Here is a 24,085-nt window from a genome sequence, read left to right as displayed (position 1 = left end):
GTTTGGCTCCAAAGTAACACACACATTTCTATATATGGTCACTCAGACCCAAACCCCGCTCCCATTATCCTTTGCCTGGCAGACTGATTCCTCTCATCCCACATGCAGATGTTTCTGATGGAGCTGGTCCCCGAAGCCAATGCTGATGAATCATCCTCACCTGCAGGCCCCACGCATCACCTACCTTTACACCCCGAGGTCCAGGATAGCCCGGAGGGCCTGCTGACCCTGGTGGACCCTGAGATGGAGATAAGATCAGCGCCATCCTGTCCTTCCTCCTCCATGTTCTCAATACCCTCATTAGTCCCCGAGCACCAACCCTCATCCCCAACCCAGGCTCTCTACAGGTCACTCACCTGGATCCCTTTCTCTCCCGTGGGGCCTTCATGGCCTGGGTGGCCCTGGGAAAAAACCATTCAAACTTGTCAGAGACCCGGATTTGACCATCCAAATTCCCAAGCCTCCTCCTTTTTCTTCCTCCTCCTTCCAGCTCCCAGTTCTCACCGGAGGGCCATCAGATCCTGGGAGGCCTGGAATTCCTGGGTTTCCTGGGGGACCCTGAAAGATGATGAACAGTAGGGGGAGAGAGAGGATCTCAGAGCCTGGCATTCCACCAGGACCAGCCCTACTCAGATACACAGCGAGAGAAGGTTAGAGAAGAAGTCACTCCCAGTGGCCAGAAAATCTATGCCCAGCTCTGCCCAGACTTGCTGTGTCACTCCGGCCAAGCCCTTCTCCTCTCTGAGTCTCAGAAGTCTTCCACTTCTGGGAAGGTTGAAACAAGGGTTGTAAAAACAGTGCGAGAGAAATTTGGGGGGGGGGCCTCCCACCCATAGCTCCATCTGAAGAGGGGTGGATCTAGGCAGGCATGAGGCGACCCCATATGTCCTGCAAACAGTTGACAGGTCCAGAGACGGGCCCCTTGGCCCAGCTAAGTCAATCAGATTCTCTTCTGAAAGTTTGAGGTAAGGGACAACTTACCTTATAGAAACTATGATCACATGGTTTGGGGTAAAGAAACTATAAGGTCATAAGGAGCTGGGGACTGAGATGGTGACAAAATGGGACAACAGTGTGTAGAAATAGAAGTTGGGGGTGAGGACAGATGAAGATATGTGCAAAAAGAAGCCTGTCTGCCAGGGGAGATAGGGAACACGTGCAGAGAAACAAAGATGACACCACAGGACCTCAGAGGAAGGGCTTTCCTGGCCCTTGAATCTTGGTAATGCTTGCTATGATGGCTGCTGTGGGTCCCCCTGTATCTTGACAATATCCCGTTATGTAGTCTAGCTTTGGTGGGTTTCTATTTCTCACAACCAAACTTTCCCCAACAATGACACTTTTAGGACTTTTAAGACAACAAGGACACTCTGGACTTGTTTAGGGAACATTGCAATTTATCACTATCCAGAGCTAACAAAAAGGGCCCTGAGGGGTAGCTTTCCCTGCAGACAGAGTCGAAGGGAGAAGACATGGGGGGAGGGGGAGGTAGAGCTGTCACTCACCTTCTCCCCAGGAGTGCCAATGGGTCCCTGGGGGCCAGGGATTCCCTGAGGGTATAAAAAAGAAGGCAAAGGATGGCATGATAAGGAGGCAGTGAGCGCCGAGTTTGGGGAGGCTGGGAGTGGTCTGTGACCTTGGCTGGCCACCGCCACCCCGCATTATTGGGAAAGACAGCTCAAACCTGGGATCCAGGATTTCCCTGCTGTCCTGGGGGCCCTGGTTCTCCTGGAGGACCCTGGGGACAAAGTGAGGGTTCCATGAAGCTGAAAGGGATCTGGTGTTGAGGTGTCAGCAAAGTTGAAATGGGAGACATGGGAGTGGACAAGAACGTGGAGGGTCATGGGTCAAGGGTCAGAAGGGAGACCACATACCACATTTCCTTTGGCACCTGGAGCACCGTCAATTCCAACTACACCCTGGGGGAGGACAGGGTGTGAGACCAGAACAGACACACGTGCAGGAGCCTGCATCTGAGACACTGAGAGGTGGGCAGAGAAACCAGGCAACAGAAATGGCATGCAGAGGAGAGAAAGGCTAGAAAAGGACAGGCAGGGGTATGACATAGAGGGGTATGCATAGAGGAAGACATTCTCACCGGCCGTCCCAGGGGGCCGGGGGAGCCTCTGGGGCCGATCAGTCCTCGGGGGCCCTGCAAGGAAGTAGGAGCATTAGCCCAGCCCCATGGGCCCTGACTCTCTCCCCTGTGCCAGGCAAGGGGTCTGGGGGTCCCTGATACTCACTGGCTCCCCAGCCTGGCCAGTGGGCCCCGGAGGTCCCTCTGCTCCCTGTGGGAAAGTGTCATCACCTGGTTAGGGGAGACGTGCAGCCCTCAAAGAACCACCTTCCTCATCGGGGCGGCCCCTTCCAGGGAACTCAGGATCAAAGGGTGCAGCAGGATCCAGCCGAGTGAGCACACATAATTCGATTCAGGTTCTCTACCCCAATCCCAGGCCTGCAACCCTGAGTCTCACCTCCCAACTCCAGCACTAGTTCCCAGCTCCCAGTCTGCCTTTTTGAGCCCCACTGGACCCTCCTCACCCCCAAGTGCAGACTCTCATCCGTCACCCCGTCTCCTAAATGATCTACTCCACTCTGACTCTCATTTTCGCTTTCTAGCTTCCAAACCATCCCCTAAGTCTCTTCCAAACTTACCTTCGCACCATCCTCTCCTGGGGGGCCTGGCTGCCCCACATGGCCAAAGTCACCCTGGAGTGGGGAACGGAGGGGAGTTCAGAGTGGAAAGGTGGGGGTGGAGACCAGCCCCCCAGGAAAGGAGATGGGGCACACGGGGTGAGGACAGAGACGCAGGGATGGAGGCTCTGATGCTGGAGGCAAGGGGGTCGCCATGAATATTGGGAGGGGATTGCACGTGGGAGAGGGGCCTCACACACTCACCCTTTGACCCTTCTCACCAGGCAGCCCTGGGAGGCCATCAAAACCTCGATCACCCTGCACACAGAGACACCAGCTGAGCCTTGAATCCTCGACCCTGACAGTCCCTCTGAGTCCCAGTCCTGGCCCCATCACCTACCTTTGGTCCCGTTTCCCCTGGGAGGCCCCGAGCCCCATCTGCTCCTGAGCGGCCCTATGGAAGAGGTGACGTCATCAAGATACCCAGTACCATTTACCGAGCACCTTCCTGGGCCGCATCCTGTGCTGGGGGCTTGTCTGTGTACAAATGTAACCTTCCAGATATATCTCAGACCCACCCATTATTCTTCATCCCTGGTGCCTTTGCTCTAGTGCATGTCACCATCGTCACAAAAATTAAGAACCATCGTCTTCAGCCTCCACCAAATGCCCTGTTGCAGGTTCCTCACTGCACTTAAAACTGTCTGGAATTATCGTGTTCATCACTCCTCCACAATGTGCCAGTCTCCTCTTTTGCACATACTGTTCATTCTCTTTGGAATGCCCTTCCTCTCCTGTTTACCTGGCTATACCTCAGATCTCAGTCCAAACATTCTGTCTGCCAAGTCCTCCCCGACTCTGTGACCTGGCCAGACGCCTCTGTCACACCCTCAGTGGAGCTGCCATTCTCTGTTCTCAGTGCTCTTATCCCACCAATGACACCAGGAGACCCGTGGGGCACAGAGCCAAGGCTCACGTTGGGGATTGAGGGATGGATAAGGGATAGCTCGAGACCTAGGAGTCACTCACCATCTTTCCCTCTCGGCCAGGGGGCCCAAGAGGTCCCTGAAGGCCTCGGGGACCCTAGAAGAGAAAGAAAAGTAGGAAGAAAAAAGAGAGTAAGAAGGAGGAAGGATTTATTTTAAATCATTCCCTAGGAAGGGCAATCATTTCAAGGGTACCCCAGCCCTTGTCATTTTCCTCAACTAGAACATTATCCTGTGGCCCCAGGAGAAGACTCTTCCCATCCGAGCCTGTCCCCACCCCCACCAGTCTCACCTGTGGCCCCATTTCTCCCATCTCTCCTTTCAGACCTGGATACCCAGGGAGACCCTTGGAGGAAGAGAGATGGGGTAAAGCAGTCAGAACGTTACCACTCCCCACTCCTGAGTCCCCCTTTTCCATGTAGCCTCTTCACTCACCACGGGGCCTGGGCGCCCAGTGAGCCCCACTGGGCCGGGGGGCCCTTTCATGGAGAGCTAGAAAAAGAGAGAGGAGCAGAGTCTCAGGTCTCCCACAAGATCCCTGACACCCCCCCAAAAAGGCATCTTCAAGAGACAACTATCCACCTGTCTCCTGACTAGCCCACCTTATCCCCCGTCTCTGTCGTTCTCTCGGTGTCTTCCCATTAGCCCTCCCTCGGTCACCTTGTCGTCCTCCACTCACCTGAGCCTGTTGGAGTACTGCCTGGGCCTGGGCCTGCTGGAAGGACACTGGGGGTCCTTTGAGCGAGCTGCTTACAAACTGGAACTAGGGGCAAGTAGTGGTGAGGGGAGCCCCAAAGAGAGGCCCCCTCCTGAGTGAGGGCTCCACGCCCCAAGGTTGTGCCACCCTATCTCCTTCTTACCGGCATCATGATCACTGTGCCTGGTAGACCCCGGATCCCGTCAATGCCAGGGATCCCTGGGAGGCCAGCAGGACCCTGAGAGAGGGAGGGAGACAGAGAAGAATGAAGGCAGAGAGATAAAGGAAAGGATGGGAGCAGGAGGGGACAGAGAGAGAGAGAGGTGAGAGATAGAGATGGAGGAGGAGAGAGACACACACACAGAAGGGTGGAGGCAGAGAGATGGAAAGAAGGAGGCAGGGAGAGACAGAGAGAGGAGTGAGAGAGAGAGATGGAAGGAGGGAGAGAGTTACAAAAAGTGGCAGAGACAGAAAAAGAGAGAAGAGAGATAAAGAAAGAGAGACATAGGGAGAAAGACAGAGATGAAAGAAACTCATGGGTAGAGACAGAAGGAGAAAAGAGGGGATAGGCCCCCAGGGACAAAAGAGGACCAGAGTGATAATTCACAGATGGGAAAAGAGACGAGCAGGAGGGGTCAGCGCCAGCTTCGAGACGGTGTCCCAGCCTCCCGGACCCATGTTCAGACATCCATGCTCCCAATCTCAGCCCCACAGCCTGAAACCTCACTCCCCCAGAAGGATACACCCCATAGGGAGTCTCTTACCGGTGGACCAGGGTCCCCAGGGAATCCTGGGGGACCAGGAGGACCTGAGGGTCCAACCACCCCCTGTTGGGGACAGGGGAACAGAAGTCATGAGAAGTGCAAAGACTGAGCCAGGCTGACTTCCGAGCCACCACTGACCCTGACCCCATGCTCACCTTCCCACCCATCACCGAGCCATTCCCCGCCCCTCAATACTATACTGACCCACACGACTCCCAGCTTTACATCCCCCACCCCTATTTTGACTCATCCTTTGAGACTCAAATATCCAATAGTCATTGAATGATCCGGCAACATTTCACCCCAGGGGCTCAAACACCCCAACTGGAAGAGAAAGCAGAAAGAGGAAAACACAGCCATGACTCACTCGGGGTCCAGGGGCTCCTGGAGGTCCCTCAAACTGCTGTCCCTGAGGGAGAAATGAGTGTGACCCCCATTCTAGCCCAGACCCCTCCACCCGCTCCCGGCTCCACACCCCTCACCTGTTCAATCACTGCTGGTTCTCCTTTGGCTCCCTTCTCTCCGGCGCCCTGGGGCAGGGGAGTGGAGAGAAGAGAGATGTGGGCCCAGGACTCAGACACAGAACTCCCAGCTAATTGACCTCACACTTGTCTCATGCGCCTGCATGCACGCACGCACTCCTGCACACAAGCTCCACCCTCAGAGCTGCCTCTGCTGTGGTTTCTTCAACCGATGTGTTCTGAGCAGCCTCCAGCTTCAAGCTGGCTATGCAGCATCAAGACGAAGAGCATGAACTCTGGAGCTCATGGGGCTCTCAGTCCTTTGTGGTCCTAATCCCAGAGCTGCCTCTCACTAGCTGAGTGATGTTGGGCAACTTAATTCAACTCCTACAGCCTCGCCTGCAAAGTCGGTGGGTGAACGACGACTATACGTCCCATGGGAAGATGAATAAGTTAAAACAATGCTTAACACCTAACAGGCACTCAGGGGGAGTCGGTTAGGATTATTCACTTCCTCCCCCGTCCAACACCAAGGCTGGAACCTGGGCTCCCCTCTCTGTCTGTGTGATTTCCCTAGGCAACCTCATTCAAACTCTTGACCAAAGACAGCATTGCTCTGCAGATGAGTTCCAAGTCTTTAACTCCAGCGTAGACCATCTCCCTTGAACTCCAGAATCTTCTAACCAATCACCCGCTTGACATCACCATTTGGATGCCAAACAGGTGTCGGCAATTTAGGGCATCGGAAATGAGATCCTCGACCCTTTCCACTGGCTCCTCCTGCAGGCTTCCCCATCTTATCTGGTGGCGCCACCGAGCATCTACCTGGTCCTCTTTGCATCTTTCTCCACCTCCAGCAGCAAGAGCAACATGGAGCACGGCCCAAATCTGTCCACTTTTCTCCGTCCCCACCGCCACCAGCACCCCCTCATCCAGATCACAACTCTGTCGTGTAGACTTTTTCCCCTGCTGCCCCTCTGGCTCCCCCTACAGTCCATACGCTGAGCAGCAGCCAGAAGGAGCTTTTAAAACTGCAAGTCAGATCGTGTTGCCTCTCAAGTGGCTTCTCATCTTGCTTAGATTAAAAGCCAAAGGCATGACCCTACCCCCAGAGCCATCTATTAGCACAATGCCTGTCACGTTAACACAGTGACTGTTGATAAATAAAAACCACGCGAGGCTGGTGGGAAGACATTCTAGGCAAGATTTAAAAAAGCAAAAGAGAGGATGTGGTTGTGTGTGGCTCCAGGCAGGAATCTCTTCCCCCGCACCTAACCCAGCCACCCAGACTCACAGGAAGGATCTGGAACTGGGTCTGCAATGACCGTTCTGCTGCCCAGAAGTCAGGCCACATGGTGGGGCGACCTCCTTCCATGTCCTCCTTGGCCAAGCTGGTCTCCAGAGTTCCCAGTTCAGTTTCGCTGTCAGGATTCAGGCTTTCCTGAGGACATTGGGGCAGGCCAAAGTTTGCCCCTGACCTCCTCATTGTCTGCCACCACCGCTGCCCTGCCCAGCCCCGTCCACTGCCCACCAACCTCTGTGATCGCGATGTTGTGGCCAGTAGTCACAGCGGTGGTGAGGACCAAAGGTGTGGGAGTCAGAGACAGAGTTGGAGCTGGGGTCTCTGTCTGGGGGATGTCAGTGGAGGTCTGGAGCAGGGACAGAGGGAGAATCCGGTCTGGAGGCAAGACAATCAAGACAAAAGGGAGGCAAAGGAGGAGACAGCCCTCTCCCCTGGAGGACCTAGTCTAGGGAGAAGGATGGAAGCGGATTCTCAAAAACCATCAGAGGCATATAGGGTAGGCGGTGTGCTGGCTGGACCAGGACAGCCAGCAGGGGGAGCTCTCACGTCTGGAGGAGGGGCGGCGCTGGCCTGGGCTGTGAGGCCTGGAAGGCAGAGTGGGGCTGGCTCCAGAGCCCAGTGGTCAGGGTCAAGGTCCAGTACTTAGGGCCAGACTCCGGAAGCCTACCCCACGTGTCCACTCCCAAGGCAGAGCTCAGCAGTCAGCCAGCCAGGCTGCAGGCAGAGAGGGAGCAGAGTTCCTCCTGGCCTGGACAGCTGCAGAGGAACTGGGTGAAGGGTGCGAAGAGGGTGGTGGGGGCCAAGGTGACAGGCTAGGGCTGAGGAAGGGGATGGGATAGGCTACTCCTGGTGTCCCCGTTCTGGGACTGGAGTGATCATTTCTTTCTCCTTGCTGATGCTGAGAGCAGATGTCATGTAACCAGCAACTCCCCTAACCAAGGACCCCAGTCAGTGGCCCACACCAAGGACCCCTACCCAGTGACCCACCAACTAATGACTCCCATCAATGGTACCAATTATTCTTACAACCAGTCACCCGTTAGTGACCCCACCCCCAATTAACGACCCCCATCAAAGACCCCTGGCCAATGATCCTCACTAAAGGACCTAACCAGTGACCCCCTCAATGAATAACCCACGTCATTGACCTCCCACCAATCATTCCTATAACCAGTGACCCACCAGAGGCCCCCCAGTTAGTGATCCCCATCAATGACTCCAATCAGTTTCTCTCCCATCCAGTGACCTCCCCAACCAGGGACCTCAACCAGTGACTCCCCCGCAACTGATAAGCCCCACCAGTGACCCCTAATCAATATTCCCTTAACCAATGCTCTTCCAAAATGAATACCCATGAGTGAACCCAACTAGAGCTCCCCAACTAATGACCCCCAAACAGTAATTCCACTAACCAATGACCTATTAGTGACTTCCCAACTAATAACCCATCAGGGACTCCGAAACTAATTATCTTATCCATGACCCCCTAAAAGTCACTCCTCCAACTAATGACTCCAATTGGTGACCCCACTAGTGCCTTCCGATCAGTGGTCCCCCACTGAGAACCTCCCCAATTAATTATCCCCAGAAATGACCCCCCTCCACCACTAATCCTAAACTAGTGACACCAATAACACCAACAGTGGCCTCCATCAATGACCTTCAACAGTGACCTCTAACTAGAAACCCCCCAAACATTGACCTCAATCATCATCTCCCCACAATGACCCCCCAACCAGCAATCTCAGTCAGGTAGGCCAAATAGTGCCCCCCCAATTCTAATTAGTGGCTCCCCCAATGAATAACCATCACCAATGATCCCAACCAGTCAACCCCAAACAATGACACATTAACTAATGAACCCCTCCTTCACCCCAGCGAACCAACACCCTTAAACAGTAGCCCTCACCAAGAATCCCCTGATAATAAGGTACTCTTCTGGTGTGTCCCCTCCCTCTAGCCCTCCAGAACTGGAGGTTGGGGTGACAGAGATGGGAGAGTTCAGAGGACAGGACCAGCACCCCCCAAGCCATCAGTCAGCTGAAAGAAGTCAAAGGTCAAAGATGGGAGACTAGAGGCAGAGACTTTGGGTGAGGTGCCAGCAATCAGTGGAGATCAGAGACCAGAGGTCAGGCAGTCAAAGAGCAGAGGTAAGAAGTCGCAGGTCCCTTACCTGGTTCTCCAGGGAGCCAGGAGGTGGACTCGGGGTCAGAGTTTCCTTGTTCTTCTTCTTCCTGCCTTTCCCCTTTCGACCTCGCCCTTTTTTCTTCCCTTTTCCCTTCCCCTTCCTTCGAGGGGGAGGGGTTTCTGGGTCACCCTGGGGGGCCTGGGAAGAGGGCCCCAATCATGTCTGGAACCCCTCAATGGCGGCCCCATCACTCAGGTCACCTGAGGTCATGCTGGCACATGGTCCATTGGTCCTGTGCTTTGAAGCGAGGGCTCACTTAGCCCTGTGACCTGAGGTCAAGGTCAATCATATGATCTGGGGCCAAGGGTCACTCAGTTATGTAACTCGAGGTCAAGGTCACTCACGCCTGTTGGAGGGCAGGGATCAAGCTGCCCCATGGGATGTGGGTCAGAATTCACTCATTCCTATGACCTGGAGCCAGGGATGACGAGCCTCTCACTCACCCCTGTGGCTGTAGGGTCCAGGTGGGCACAGCCGGGAAGGTACCGCTCACAGGCCTGAAAGGCAGCTTGAGGATCTGGGCTTATCAGCAGCTCCTGAATGTCTCCCTGGGGAGGGGGGGGGCAGTCAGGGAAGGGAGCCAGAGGCTGACTCTGACCCCGTTCCAAGCACCAAAGCTTGGTGTTTCTCCACCCAGAACACTCTAAGTAGAAGGACGGGGTGGCCCCACCCCAGCGATCCTTCTGCCCCTTAAAACTGAGAGAAGAAAGATCCCATCAGGGTCACACCAAATCTCGACCACAAACCACATCCCACAACATCTGTCTCATCAGAGGCACATTTGTTCCTTAGCTCTCGGGCACATGGTGACTCCCACTATGTGCCAGGTGCCCTTCAAGGTACTGGGGATAAGGAGGGGAGCACGATAGATGAGGTCCCTGGCCCCCTGGAGGTGACACACATCACAGAGACAGCACAGTCACCCCCAACAATCACTACGCCCAAACCACATCTGTCACACAGCCACACAACACCACGCCTGGCCGGCATTCAATGTCACAACTGCCCCACATACAATTACGCACCATCACAACAACCAGCGCAGGCGCATGTCACAACCTTATCCTTCCCCCATGAGCCGAGCATGCATCATCACAAATTAGTTTTATCACTCTACAATCTCACAGTCGCACACCGCTAAGATGCGCAACAAGGTATGGCACCCCCTTCTCTCAGCTTCCAGGTGCTAGATGGAAGCTGGACATCTCCCTACTACAATCTCTTGCCCAGATTCAGGGGGTGGACAAAACTCTCTCCCATCCTCTGCCTCAGTTTCCCAGGTCACTGAAGCCTTACCTCGAAAGTCTCCTCCCCAAGGTCCTGGGTCCCCAGCACAGTGAGTCCAGCTGTGCTGATGAAGCGAGGCCCCTGGCCCAGCACAGGCAACTGAGGTTCACAGTCGGCCACCAGGGTCACCATCCCACCATCCACACTGACCGCCACACGGTGCCACCTGCAAGGGGACAGTCTCAGCCAGGGGTGCTTCTCACCCCATCTCTGCCTGGACCCCCACCCTCCCTACACTCACCTGCCATCCGTGAGGTTGACTCGCTGAGGAAGGGGGCGGAAGGGGTCACCTAGGAGGCCCAGAGCGGGCCCCAGCGCCAGGCCCAGCTGCCGGGCACCGCCCTCATCGTAAATGGATAGAAGGACAGACTGGTTGGCGGGCTGGCCCCGCAGAGTGACCAGCACGGAGAAATTCTCAGGAAAGTGCCCATCTGGAGGGGACAGAGGGAAAAAGGCAGCTCAGGTGGCCTAGCAGAGTGACCCACGTTTCCGGGGTGATCCCCAGCCCCTCCTGCCTTGACTCACCTGGAAAGAGCTCCCTCGTGGGGACGCCTAGTGTGCTGGCCTTGCCCACTCGGAATGCCCGGTCGCCCTCCGGGGCCCTCTGGGGGCAGAGGCCAGGCCCCACAGGGACCCCAGCCTGGCCCCCGCGCACACCCAGGACCTTCAGCACATCCACGGGCTCAGCTGCAGGGGGAAGCCAGGGTGGGACAGTTACAACAAGCCTGGGACTCCACGGGAATGGCTCAGGTTTGGGGGGCTCAACCCCCCACTGTGTTTGTGGGTCAGAGAGAAGGAACAGGCCTGGGACCCACACCCCCCACCACCCACAGCTGTTCCGGCCTCATCAGCCTGTTGACTCCTGTTTTTTCCCTTGGTTTTTGGTGAGAAAAAAGCAAAGCTGACCTAGTTCTGGGATGAATCAAAGCTTCCTGGCCTGAGCCCCAGAGCCAGACGGTCCCCCCCCGCCCCGTGCACTCCCCCACACGGGTTCCCTGGGGCTGCCTCCTGAGCCCGAAGCCCCCTTGCCAGGGGAAACCCGCTTGGAGAGGAGGGGCTCCTTGTGTGTGTTCTTCCCCCGCCTCCTCCCTCTGAACTCCTCCCTCTGACCATCACCCAACACCTCCTCGCTCTGACCTTCACCTCCCCTGACTTCTTCCTTCTGGCTGCCATCACTCATGACCTCCTCCCTTTGACCCCTGCCACTTCAGACCTTCTCCCTCTGACCACTCTTTCTCTGACCATCCCCAATGACTTCTCCTTCTGGTCACCCTCTCTGCCCTCCTCCCTCTGCCTATCTCAGTCTCCTCCATCTGACATGTGACCTCTCCATTTCATCACCCTCCCTGCCCTCCCCCTTGGAACCCCCTCTCTCTGATAACCTCCTGACCTCCTCCCTCTGACCCTCTCCCTTTCATCCCAGCAAAAGGAGGGACTGGTCTGGCCCAACCAGATCCTAACCCCAGCCGTCCTATCAGCCCCGCCCCACGCCGCTCGGCCAGTGCTAAGTGGAACCACATGGCTTGGGCAGGGGTGGGCGGGTGCTTCCCTGGGCCCAAAGCCCCTGCCTGATCTCCCCTCCACTCGGCAGACTGTCCCACTGACCCCCTGACCCAGCCTCTTGGCAGGAGCCAGATTCTGCCGACTCTGCCCATGACCTCACCCTGGGGGCGGCTCTGCTGACCTCACCATTGGGAACCAGGGTAGGGGGCCAGACTTGGGGGAGATAGGGTCTTGGATGAGCGACCCCTGTCCCAGCTCCTCCTGGGTGAGATCTCCTTATCCTCCAGCCTCGGATCCCTCTTGCCCCCAGCCTCCAGCCTTCCCTCATCTCTCCCCCTCCCCGCCCTCTCTCTGTCCTACTTTCTGCATGGGTCTTTCCAGGTCTCCATCTGTGTCCAACTCTGAATCAGTGTCTCTCTCCCTCTCTCTCTCGCTCTCTACTTTCTCGCTCTCTCTCACTCTTTAGCTCTCTCCGTCTCTGTCTCTCGGTATTTCCTTGGCTCTCCCATCTGTCTCTCTCTGCGTGTCTCTATCTCTGTGCCTCCCTCTCTGTATCTCTGGGTGTGGGTTGCTCTCCGCATCTCTCTCTCTCCATCCACACTCCCCTCTCCAACCCCGTCGCCGCCACCAGCCCCATCTCTAATTGCCTGTTCTGTGGCTGGGCTGTCATTAAGAGGTATTTGAGTTACAGGCCCCTGGGGCTGAGATCTGGGCTCCCAGGCTCCGCTGACCACAAGGGTCACTTCCCCACGGAACGATCATCCCAGATGGGGCCAGGCGAGGGCTGAGAGCCATGACCCTACCCTGCGTGGCTCTCCCAGGCTCTCTCCTCGCCCAGACCCCAGGCTGTATTCAGTGGGAAGGGGTCTCCCCATGACCAACTGCTCACTCACAAAGTCCCTGCCGGCATCGAACCCAAATGTCTCCTGCTTAGATCTTGTGTCCCTTCTGTAATGACCTTTCAGAGACTGACTGCCCTTTCTTTTCACTGCTGGCTTCATGACAAGGAGACACACAAGAGGCATTGAGTCCTGCCTGCAGGGCCAGGGGGTGGGGGTCTGTCAAGGACCCAGCCCGCCCTTCCCCCACAGTCTCTCCTCTGTGCTGGTCAGGGCCCCGGGGAGACATTGGATGGGGTCTACGACACGGAGGGAGGCAGACAGGGGCCCGGCTGGGACACGGTTGGGGTCCCCTCAGATGCATAGGAGAACATGGGTGTGAGTGTCTGTGTAAATGTGTGTATATGTTACTACATACATGTATGAGATTGTGCATTCTATATATCGCGTGATTCTATATATTGTGTGATTCTATATGAACCAAGGAATGGCCGAGTGTGTGATTTGTGCTGTGTCAACGTGTGTGAGTATTTGACCCACCATGGAGAGATTAGATGCAGCTCTTTGACTGGTGGCTGTGTGTCCTTGTGAGTCTGGGTCCTGCCGGTGAGCTCGCGGCTCTACGGGTCACACAGGTGAGTCTGTGACTGTGAGGCTTACACTCGAGATGGGGGGTGTGGTTATATGTGAGCGTGTGGCCAAGGCAGCCAGTGGGTGACTGGTTGTGAATGCCTATCGTGTTGGAAGGATGCCAGGGAAAGCATGTGTGATAGTTTAAAAGCGTAGGAGGGTGACAAAAGCTGTGACCATGTGGCGGGTGGCTGATGGGGTTGCCTGGACGTGAGCACCCGTGTTTAACATTCCTAGTGTCCCCAGGGACTTATATTCTGAACGATGCCTGCGATTGCACGACGGTGTGCATGTGTGAGCGTGGGAACGGGGCATAGGCCAATTTGGGATTGTCCGTGTGAGCAGGCATCTCCCCGGACTCCAGAGAAATTGTAGTATAGTGTGCGTGCGTGTGTGTGAGTGTGCGTGTGTGTGTGTTAGGGGGCTGAGTTCGCCTTAGGGAGGGGTTTCCAGGAGGGCCAAGTCTGGGATCTCTCAGACCAGAGAAGCCCCCTCCATCACCACTTGAGGGACTACGACCTTCCGGATCCCCGGGGCGCCCCCTACCCGGAACCCTCCGGGGCGGGGCACGGCGTCCAGCCAGATGCGCGCAGCTGGGCGTGCGTCAGCGCTGACTCACCCGTCCGGCGGCCCCCGGGACCCCTGGGGGCCCCTGAGAAATTCCTCGGGAAAAACACTGGAGACTCCCTCAGCTGGGGGGAGCAGCTTGCACTCCCGCCCCCGCCCGCGCTCCGCCCCGCCCCGCCCTGCGCCCCGCCCCGCCTCGCCCCTCACCGCGGCCCTCGAGGTCCTGTCCATGGTGCTGATCTCGGCTCTGGGGAGCGCGGGGTGGGGGGAGGGGGGAAGGGATGGGGAGAGGGGTGGTGGTGCGGGCCAACTAGGGGCAGAGGAAGAAGAGGGAAAGTGGGGTGAAGCCACCTGGGGAGGCGCAAAGGGAACTCTGCAGCCTCGGTTAGCCCCCTCGCATACTCACCCCACTCACCATCCCCCTCAGAATCATCCACTCACGTTCTCACGGGCAATTACGTACACCCCAAAAATCACACTCCTCACAGGGTCACCTAGAGACACACAATCACACTCGTAACACACACACGCAATTATTCTCAAAATCAGCCCCGCACACAGACACACTTGAACATCCACAACTCACAATCACACACTCGCCCAGGGATCACCCCGTCAGCCACATCCACACAGTCATCGTCAATCCCACACCCAGGCATACACACAAATTCGTCCCAAATGGCCGCACACACATTGCTACACGCACACACACGCCTCTGAGTTGCATTCATTCTCACGCACTGGCCAGTAAAACATGGTCACACGTTTCTCCGCCCGCGTCCCCCCAGCCAGCTGTCACACCCACAAATCGCCCAGAGTCGGACGCTCGCGCCCGAACGCCACCCCGTAGCCACGCGCAACACGCACGCCCCTGCGCACGCCCCCCGTTCCCGACTCCACTCCGTCTTCGGGGGCCTCGCCGGCTCCTGCACCTTGAGTCCCATCGCCTCCCTCCCGGCTCACCGGCCTGCGTCCGGGGCAGAAGCTGCAGCGAGGCCAGGAGCAGGCAGAGGCCGGCCCGCGGCTGGCCCAGGCCCCGGCGGCTCCCCATCCCGGCGGGGCCCGCGCGCGAGGCGGGGGACCGGCCGGGGCGGCGGCGGGGAGCGGCGGCTCCAGCGGCTCGGTGCCCTCCCTCGCGGCGGCCGGCTCCGCTCGGGATCCGCAAGAGACTGCCCGAGACCCCGCCCTGGCCTCGCCCTGCGCTCCAGCGCCCAGCCAGGCGAGGCTCGCTGGAGGGGAGGCGGCTGACAGCCGGCGGAGGGAGTTGGGAAAGTTTGTGCCGAGCGCTGATTGGCCGGCGAGGGGCGGAGCCCTGGGCGGGGAGCTGGGCCCTCTCGCCCCACCCCACAGTGGAGGAGGAGGGTCATTCCCACTCGGCCTCGGGATTCCGGGTCCCAGCCTCGCTCCAAACCCTTTCCTCCTAAGAAACTCCCTCAAAGGCGATCTTAGCCTCATTCAAACCTTCAGCCTCCATCCAGGTGCAGCTTTATACCAAATCCTTTCTGTCTCGACGAGGCTCCCAAATGGGGTGTCAGCCTCACACCGACTCTCACCCACCTGCCTTACCCCGGTCTCTCAGGCCCACACTAAGAGGTACCAGCTGCACCCCAAAGCCTTCCCTTCAGGTCCCTAAATAAGAGATCCTCAGCCCGCCTCAGACTTCACCCCAGATTCCAAAATGGGGTTCCCAGCCTCACCCCGAACCCTCATCTCTCCGCCCAAATGACAGACTTGGATGTCCTGGCCCCACCCCCAAAGCCTCACCACAGATTCCAAAACTCCGTTTGTTCATGATTTTCTTCAAACTCTTAGTCTTCAAATAAAGGGTCTCCTCCCCCATCCCTAGGCCTCCTCTCCCTGACTCAGGTCTTCAGATGGGTGCCCCAGCCGTAATCCCAAACCCTCACACACGTCCCCACTGAATGGGGGGGTCTGGCCCTCTGCCAAAGCAGGGCACGGCCGCAGGGAGGGGTGGATCCCTGCCTTTCCTGGGGTGAGGCAGGGACCCCCCTCACCCCGCTGGGACCCCCCAGTGTGAAGAGGCCCCAGGGGGTCAGGTGGAGCTGTCTGTGCAATTGAACAAGCAGAGACCTGCGGGATCTGCCAGAGCTTCTGCGGGAGGAACCCAAAGGGCGTATCCTGGGCCCTGAACCGCACCCCCACCCTCCCGGCCATGGGGAAGAGGGAGAAGCCGGCTGTGCCTTCCTCCCAGCCTCTGACTCCTCAGACAAAGAGTCTCTGTGTCTCTGGAGAGGACGGGTGGGGCCCATCTGACCTGAGGGGGAGATGGGGGCCCCCAGGGAGTGGGGAGGAGAGGGAATAGCCCCAAGCTGCCCCTCCTCCTTCCCAGAGACACCAAACGCTAAGACTTCCCCAGCTAAAACTCTCATACATTCCCTGCCCTGCCCTGCCCTGCCTTGCTGGGAAGTTCTTCCCAGAGTCTATGGCCACCATCTGACATTTCTCCACCCACTTCCATTCTGAAAGGACCCTTCGAGGACCACTCTCTGTCACCTTCTCTCACTATCATCCTCCAATCGAAGATTCTTGGCCCGGAATAGAGACAGGGAGAGAATGCCCTGCTGATTCCCCGTTCCCTGTAAATCCCCCCAGCCCTGAATAATTTACCAGCCTAATAAAAAGACCCCATTTCTGCGCGTAGCAGTGAGGAGAGGAAATTTTTGACAGATAAAGGACACAGGGTGTGCTGAGGCTGAGGGATTGCCCCCAGCTGCCCACTCAAGGTCAGTTCAGAGTCGGAGGCCCCCGGGGCCCCTTCACCCTGCAGGATCAGTTGGAGGAGGCAGATGAGCCAAGGGTGGGTGACAGGAGTCAGGTGCTGGCCAGCAGGGGTCACCCGTCCTGGGAGGGATCAACATGGCCGAGCCACCGCGGACTGTATTGATCTCCGGCTGCTCCACAGGAATTGGCCTGGAGCTCGCAGTGCAGCTGGCTCAAGACCCCCGGCAGCGCTTCCAGGGTAAGGGGCCAAGGGCAGCCGAGGCGGGCAGGGGTGGGCACGGCTTCCGAGGACCCCCAGCCCTCCCGGCACTGGCTCCACAGCCCATCCCTTCGGCTGCATGTGTGTGGGCTTGGAAGCATCCCCTGATGCAACGAATATTTCACCTACCGAGTGTCAGGCACTGTTCTAGGTGCTGCAAATGCAGCTGCGAACAACATACAGAGACAAAAACCTCTCCCCTGGGTAGCGGGGTCATGGAAGAGGGAAGGGAGGACAGACAATAAGCAGATTTTTAAATTGTGTAATATATCTAACGCTAATAATTTTGCTAAGAAGCAAACTAAAGCAAGAGAGAATGTGGTGGGGGGAGGGAGGCGGGGTGGGTGATATTTTTAGAAGGGCTGATGGGGAAGGCTTCTCTGAGGCTTCACTCGGGCATCCCCTGACGCTCCCCTCCCCTAGTCCTCCCCAGATTACCGCTCCCAGATAAGCCTCTTAAGTGACCCTGACCTTGGGGGTTTACGGGGGACCTCTAGGTCTAGCGACTTAGCCTTCTGCAATTCTGGAGTCAATTGTCCCAACCCGCACCCCACCCATGGGAACCTCTGACCCAGAGCAGGCCGGCATTGAAGTGGGCAAAGGGCTGTTACTTAAGAGAGGCTGCAGGGGGCGAGGGCATTGCCCCAGTTGGCAGAGCTGCTTCATCCAGCCCTCTGCCCTCTGTCTTAGAAGCATGCACAACTTTGGGCATGACAGTCTGAGTGGCAGTGTGCAAGAAAGTAATTGTGCTCTGTGTGTCCCTGTGGGCAGATGGATGAATGGATAAAACTGCTGGTCAATGATGTTGATCGAGCGCTTATGATGTTCCAGGCTCCGATCTAAGTGTGTTGCATCTAGTAAGATATTGAATCTCCATGTCACCCCTGTAAGGTGGCCACTATCATTTGCCCCAGCTTAGAAATGAGACTGAGGCACAGACTGCCAAAGGTCCTTGCCCAAGTTTGCCCAGCCGGAAAGTGACAGAGTGTGGATTTGAACCCAGGCAGCCCAGCCCCTGGTACCATACTTGTCACAACACTGAATATAGGTGCCTGTGGCTCCCCTTTCAGCTGTGCAGCACTCATGAAACACACAGGCCCACAGATAACATGCAAATACCCCCAGGAGTGTGCATGTGTGATTGTGCATGCACTCGTGGGGGAGTGCAAATATGTATACGGGTGCCTGGGCTCAGCACTCAGGTTCAAATCTCAGTTCTGACACTTTTTAGGGGTGGGACAGGCAAGGAACTTCACCTTGCTGAGCCTCAGTTTGTTCATCTGTATAATGGGGATAACTTTATCTACCTGTTATGGTTACTACTGATAAATAGCAAATCACCCCAAGATTTACGGTCCAAAACAACTGTAATCATTCACCTTTCATGATTGACAAAGGTCACGAAATGCGAAGGGCTCAGCTGGGAGGTTCTGGCTCAGGGTCAAAGGCTACAACTAGAACAGAGGAGGCTGGAACATGCCAGGCCTGGGCAGGCACCTCTCTCCCTTCCAGCAATCTCAGGGCTTCTCCATGTGGTCTCTCTACCTGGACTAGCTTGGGCTTCCTCCCAGCATGGCGGCCTCAGGACAGCCCCACTGCCACGTGCTGGCTGAAGGCTTCAAGAGTGAGTGTTCCTACAAACAAGGCAGAAACTGCAGCACCTTTTCTGACTCAGTCTCAGAAGCCACACAATGTCACTTTCACCACATCCTATTGGTTCCCATCTTGTCACAAGATTCAAGGAGAGGGGAATGAGATCTCATGTCTTGATGTGGGAGCAACAAGGTTCTAGAAGAGCATGTGCAATGGGAGATACTGTGGCCATCTCTGGAAATGTTAGTGACCTAATCATAGGATTCTTGAGAGGAGCAGAGGTAGTGCTTATAAAAGTGTTTAGCACAATGTCTGGCACATAGTAGGTTGACAATAAATCAGAACTTATGTTGATGATGTAAATGTGGCTATTCATACTACAATATGCATGTATGTTGACCCTAGATGTGTATGCATTTCTTTTCTCCAGGCAATCTGTTCTATATTTATGGTCTCGCCTACTAGGCTATGAACTCCATAAAGACAGCGACCTTGTCTTTCTTATTTCATGCAAGAGTCTCAGCACCTAGAATAGGGCATGGCGTGTAGTAGATGTTCAATAAATGTTTGTTGGATGGATGGATGGATGGATGTAGAGATGGATGGATGGAGGGATGGATGTAAAGATGGATGGATGGATGGATGGATGTAGAGATGAATGGATGAATGGATGGATGTAGAGATGGATGGATAGATGGATGGATGGGTGGATGGATGGATGTAGAGATGAATGGATGGATAGATGTACATAGAAATGTATGTGCACAAGTGTGCATTCGAGGTTGTGTGGTGAATGTAAGTGTGTAAACCTGTGGGTCTCCATCCCTCTGTGACTGCTCATGTGAGATCACAGAAACATGTAGGTCCACACACGAGAAAGGAGCCCAGTGCCTGCCCCCAACTCTGCTCTCTGTCCCCAGTGGTGGCCACCATGAGGGATCTGGGAAAGAAGGGGATGCTGGAGGCAGCTGCCGGAGAGGCTCTGGGTCAGACCCTCACCGTGGCCCAGCTGGACGTGTGCAGCGATGAGTCGGTGGCCCAGTGTCTCAGCTGCATCCAGGGAGGAGAAGTGGACGTGCTGGGTGAGTCTGAGCGGCTCCTGGGGCCACTGGCCGCCTCCCTGGCCTAAGCACAGAGCCTCATCAGAGCAAGGTCTCTCCAGCGTCTGAACGCCAGCCCTCTTGCTTCACCAGCAACCTCTGGCCCTGGACAGAAGGGGTAGACCAGTTGGCTCAGAGCCCAGGATACCCATCAGTCTCTTAGAAACACAAGAAATAAACTAACTGAGACCTGGGAGTAGGGTGGATATTATGGAATAGAACTTCTCACGTATGGAGAAAACCATACGTGGTTGGGAAAATTATTTTGATGAGTCATTTGGGGAAGGGAGTATGATGAAGAAGCAACTCATGGTCCCCAAAGGGTCTTCTAAGAATGGTGAGTCTGGCTGTTTTGATACAATTTTGGGTCAGAGCTGAATTGCTCATGCATTAAGGGAGAGGCTGTTCCCAGAAGCCCTTCCCTTGACCTGGGCTCAGGATTCCCTATAACAAATGCTAAACGTAAAAGTCAAGGTTCCACATTTGTCTACCCAAGACACCCTGGACTGACCCTGGATTTGGAATGGGGGCGGGGGTGCTTCCGAGACTGTCCCTGGAGAAGTGACCCTAGAAGGGGTGGGAGGACTTGAAGGTAACCCTTACCTCTCCCCTTAGTGAACAATGCTGGAGTGGGCTTGGTGGGTCCCATCGAGGGGCTCAGCCTAGCTGCCATGCAGAAGGTCTTTGATACCAACTTTTTCGGGGCTGTCCGTCTGGTCAAAGCTGTGCTTCCTGGCATGAAGAAACGGCGACAGGGCCACATCGTGGTGGTCAGCAGTGTCATGGGGCTGCAGGGTGAGCCCTGGGGACCCACCCCTGGGAATCCCCCCAGTGTCTGACCCTCCCCAGGCTAGAAGGATGGCAAATAGGTTTTAGTTCCTATTCTAAATGTGCCTGTGTTGAGAAGGATTCTGAAGCCCGAAAGGAGAAAGTTCTGGAATAGATTAACCAGGTCTGCCATGGTGCAGATGTAGGTAGTGGTGTTATAGGTGCTGCCAATGGCCATCCACATTCAGCATCAGCCCCACTTCTGGACACCTCCAAAAATCTTTCCCAACCGTCCCCCAAACCCAAAGGAAGCATCATAACCACTCCTAAGACTCTCCCTTGCCAAACACCCCCCACCAGGCCCCAGAGATGTCTAGATTTGGGATTCTGAGGTTCCACAGAAAAGAGAGCAGTGATTGACTAGTGATGTCTGCTATGAGCTGCCTATGGAGGCCACCTACTTGCCATCCATACTCCTGGGTCTTTCCTCCTTGAAGCCCGTTAGACTCTCTTCTCTAAGGAATCCGCCCTATCAGTCACCCCACCACGGAGAAGATGCATGTAGTCAGCCCCATCCCTTTGGTGCCTTGTCCAGCTGCTCCTCCTGACCTCGAGGGCCACAGTCACTGGCCAACAGGGCTGATAAGGGCCCTGCTGAGCCGGGTTTGCGCTCAGGGGCCCTGGGGATCCCATGCCCACGTGGTCCAGGGGGTTAGAGGATGGAGGGAAATAGGGGAGATCCGGGTGGAGAGCAGATGGAGCACTGTTAGGAAGAGGGGGCACCTGGGTCCCCAAGACAACCTCATCCTGATGCCCTATGCCGGGATCCCACAATGCCAGACGCCCATCACCTTGGCCCCAGATATCCCTCATTCTGAGCCCCAAACCCTCTCTGTCTGTCTGCCGAAGACTCCACCCCTCTGGACCCACAAAGCCCATCACCCAGACCCCCCACGGGCCTGCCTTCCTTCAATCCTCTCAGGTGTCGTGTTCAACGAAGTCTACGCAGCCTCCAAGTTTGCTCTGGAGGGATTCTTCGAGAGTCTAGCCATCCAGCTGCTCCAGTTCAACATCTTGTGAGCGGGGAGTGGGAGGAGGCGCGACTGGGCTGAGGCCAGGAGATGGCGGAGTGGGGCGGGATGACGTAATGATCCTCGTTACGTAATCACGTAATGATCCTCGTTACGTAATGACGTAATGATGGGGCAACTAGGAGAGCGAGAAAGAAAGACGGCCAGTGATGGGCGAAACCGGGCAGCAAGTGGGTCGGGGCGCCAGATCCCCTCCTCTTCCTCCGCTCCCAGCGTCTCCCTGGTGGAGCCCGGCCCGGTGGCCACCGAATTTGAGGGGAAGCTGATGGAGCAGGTTTCCACGGCCGAGTTCCCAGGCACCGACCCCGACACCCTGCGCTACTTCCGGGATTCCTACCTCCCAGCCTCCAGGGAGCTCTTCCGCAACGTGGGGCAGAGCCCACAGGATGTGGTCCAGGTGAGTGGGGGCCCCAGAGCCCCGAGACATAGCTCGGGTATGTGAAGGGGCCCCTCCCTTGAGAACCCCCCTCTCCCTGGGTCCCAGAGCTCAGGGCTCCGCCCCACAGGCCATCGTCAACGTCATCGGCTCGGCCAGACCACCCCTGCGCCGACAGACCAACGCCCGCTACTCCCCACTGACCGCGCTCAAAGCCGTGGACCCCTCGGGCGGCCTGTATGTGCGAACCACCCACCGCCTGCTCTTCCACTGGCCGCGCCTCCTCCACCTTGGCCTTCGATGCCTGGGCTGCGGCTGCCTCCACCGCCGGGTCCAGCCCCGCTGAGCAGAGCCTCGCCCGCCCCTCCTCACCCCTGAGCAGCCAGGCCTTTCTAGTCCACACCCTGCTAGAGGCCAGTACAGACTCTGTGTTCATTCATTCAGTCAGCAAACTCTGCCTGACCTGCTCTGTGCCTGGGCATTGCCGGGACGCCGGAGACCTCCAGGCACACACCCCTCCATGGTCAGGGCTGGGGCAGAGAGAGCCACCCCGGGGCCCTGGGCCGAGAAGCCCAGAGCAGGGAGCTAGAGTGGTGTCTGGGAAGGCAAGGGAGGCTCCCTGGAGGAGGAGGCATTGTCGATGGACTTTGAAGAATGGGACAGGCTGCCTCATTCAACCTCAGGACTTCAGTGTCTGGAGCCTGGGAATACGAGGATGATCCAAAGCCACCTCCACACTGAGCTGGGTTGACTAAGAGGGCTCCAGACTGTTCTGGTCACGCACTCCATCAGCAAAACGTGTGTGTGCACACACCAGCAGTGGATGCATATTTTTCCATAAAATACAGATTTATAACCACTAGAATCGCTATATTAAATATTTCTTAAAGCTTGATTTCTTATGTCTAAATAAAAAATTGAAAAGCAGTGGCGTCCACCCCACACCTGTTAGAACGGCTACTATTAAAACAACAACAACAACAAAACAGAAAATAACAAGTGTTGGTGAAGATGTGGAGAAACCGGAACCCTTGTGCACTGTTGGTGAGCATGTAAAATGGCGCAGCCGCTGTGGAAAACGCTATGGCGGTTTCTCCAAAAAGCAAATGGAATTATCATATGATCCAGCAATTTCATTTCCAGGTATTATCCAGAGGAATTGAAAGCTGGGTCTCAAAGAGACATTTGTACCCTCGTGTTCATAACAGCATTGTTCACAACAGGCAAAAGGTGGAAGCAACCCAAGTATCTGTCGATGGAGGAATGGATAAACAAAATGTCCCTCCATACAATGGAATATTATTCAGCCTTAAAAAGGAAGGAAATCACGACACACGCTAAAACACGGGTGAACTATGGGGACACTGCTGAGTGAAAGAAACCAGTCACAAAAAAGACAAGTACTGTCTGATTTCACTCACAGGAGGTCCCTAGAGGAGTAACATCCACAGAGACAGGAAGGAGGATGGTGGGGCCCGGGGGAGGGGGAGTCAGTGTTTAATGGAGACAAGAGTTTCAATTTTGCCCCCAAGACAGTGTCCTCAAGTCTGTGGGCCCTCCTCGGGGGACTTGGGAAGCAATGGACTCTGGGTGTAAATGCCGGCTCTGTCCCTGGTTCACAGGGGCAACTGGCCTGGTGATATGTCCTATAAAGCAGGGCAGGAGTAACTGTGCAGAAACCACGGGGAAGGTCCCCTCACTGTTCCATTTCACTTGGAGTCGTGGTTGTGGCTCGTGTTCAGGTACCCCCTTGGAGCGCCAGGCTCTGGGAGAAGTTTGTTTATTAGTATTTGCTCCATGGCCTGACGAGATGGAGGCACTCAGAATCTGCCCTGTTCATCAAAAAAGGAAACTGAGGCCATCAGGAGCGGAGGGGAGGGGCAGGAAGCCAGGTCTGTCCAACTCTGTCTCTGCCGCTCTTCAAGGGTCTCTAGCAACCTCTTGGAGGAAAAGGGAAACTGAGTCCGGGGCCCTAGAAAGAGGTCTCTGAATCATGCAGAGATAACGGGGGCTACTTAGTGTGTTTTGTCAAATCAACTCCTCCTTTCCCCTCCCTCATGTTGGATTTTTGAAGCATTGTTGGAATACCTGCAAAAAAATATATGAAATTAGATAGTGGCGATGGTTGCACAGCCTTAGGAATATACCGAAATCCGCTGAACTGTGCACTTCAAAATGGTAAATTTTATGGTACATGAATTATATCTCAATTTAAAATTCAATTAATTTTTTGTGTTTGAGGAAGACTGGCCCTGAGCTAAGATCTGTTACCCGCCTTCCTCTATTTTGTATTTGGG

The 24,085-nt window shown here is 55.9% G+C and overlaps 2 protein-coding genes across 4 annotated transcripts in view; one reads left to right on the top strand and one right to left on the bottom strand.

Annotated features, from left to right (window-relative positions):
* The window catches only part of COL5A3 (collagen type V alpha 3 chain), a 36,270-nt gene extending 21,168 nt beyond the window's left edge, over window positions 1–15,102 (bottom strand). For 2 of the 3 annotated variants that reach the window (XR_006891910.1, XM_046685188.1), the window contains exons 1-27: window positions 14,823–15,102; window positions 10,846–11,007; window positions 10,562–10,751; window positions 10,330–10,486; window positions 9,477–9,581; window positions 9,019–9,171; window positions 7,078–7,191; window positions 6,837–6,983; window positions 5,564–5,611; window positions 5,449–5,490; window positions 5,082–5,144; window positions 4,481–4,555; window positions 4,300–4,383; window positions 4,056–4,112; window positions 3,913–3,966; window positions 3,664–3,717; window positions 3,035–3,088; window positions 2,899–2,952; window positions 2,656–2,709; window positions 2,244–2,288; window positions 2,099–2,152; window positions 1,875–1,919; window positions 1,685–1,738; window positions 1,506–1,550; window positions 505–558; window positions 357–401; window positions 185–238 (exon numbers count right to left, since the gene is read on the bottom strand). Coding sequence is in view for 1 of the 3 variants with exons in the window: in XM_046685188.1 (XP_046541144.1) it covers window positions 185–238; window positions 357–401; window positions 505–558; window positions 1,506–1,550; window positions 1,685–1,738; window positions 1,875–1,919; window positions 2,099–2,152; window positions 2,244–2,288; window positions 2,656–2,709; window positions 2,899–2,952; window positions 3,035–3,088; window positions 3,664–3,717; window positions 3,913–3,966; window positions 4,056–4,112; window positions 4,300–4,383; window positions 4,481–4,555; window positions 5,082–5,144; window positions 5,449–5,490; window positions 5,564–5,611; window positions 6,837–6,983; window positions 7,078–7,191; window positions 9,019–9,171; window positions 9,477–9,581; window positions 10,330–10,486; window positions 10,562–10,751; window positions 10,846–11,007; window positions 14,823–14,910 (2,151 nt within the window). In the remaining 2 variants the exon portion in view is untranslated. The remainder of the gene's footprint in view (window positions 1–184; window positions 239–356; window positions 402–504; window positions 559–1,505; window positions 1,551–1,684; window positions 1,739–1,874; window positions 1,920–2,098; window positions 2,153–2,243; window positions 2,289–2,655; window positions 2,710–2,898; window positions 2,953–3,034; window positions 3,089–3,663; window positions 3,718–3,912; window positions 3,967–4,055; window positions 4,113–4,299; window positions 4,384–4,480; window positions 4,556–5,081; window positions 5,145–5,448; window positions 5,491–5,563; window positions 5,612–6,836; window positions 6,984–7,077; window positions 7,192–9,018; window positions 9,172–9,476; window positions 9,582–10,329; window positions 10,487–10,561; window positions 10,752–10,845; window positions 11,008–14,822) is intronic. The other variant, XR_006891911.1, reaches the window with a different exon arrangement.
* Window positions 15,103–16,736: 1,634 nt separating this feature from the next.
* Window positions 16,737–22,582, top strand: RDH8 (retinol dehydrogenase 8). Its single transcript, XM_046637803.1, has 6 exons — window positions 16,737–16,839; window positions 19,374–19,535; window positions 20,169–20,348; window positions 21,304–21,397; window positions 21,626–21,809; window positions 21,919–22,582. The coding sequence occupies exons 1-6, from the start codon at window positions 16,737–16,739 to the stop codon at window positions 22,132–22,134; spliced, it is 939 nt and encodes a 312-aa protein (XP_046493759.1). The 3' UTR covers window positions 22,135–22,582.
* The last annotated feature ends 1,503 nt before the right edge of the window (window positions 22,583–24,085 follow it).

This window comes from Equus quagga, chromosome 14 (genome assembly GCF_021613505.1).
Source record: "Equus quagga isolate Etosha38 chromosome 14, UCLA_HA_Equagga_1.0, whole genome shotgun sequence".
In the NCBI taxonomy this organism is placed as follows: Eukaryota; Metazoa; Chordata; class Mammalia; order Perissodactyla; family Equidae; genus Equus; species Equus quagga.
The sequence above is the reverse complement of the archived record's forward strand: the minus strand, read 5'-3'. Positions and strand labels throughout refer to the sequence as shown.

Coding starts and splice junctions, on each gene's coding strand:
- RDH8 (XM_046637803.1), top strand. CDS start 16,737: ATGGCCGAGCCACCGCGGACTGTATTGATCTCCGGCTGCTCCACAGGA. Junction 21,398..21,625: donor CTGCTCCAGTTCAACATCTT/GTGAGCGGGGAG, acceptor CTCCGCTCCCAG/CGTCTCCCTGGTGGAGCCCG. Junction 21,810..21,918: donor GCCCACAGGATGTGGTCCAG/GTGAGTGGGGGC, acceptor TCCGCCCCACAG/GCCATCGTCAACGTCATCGG.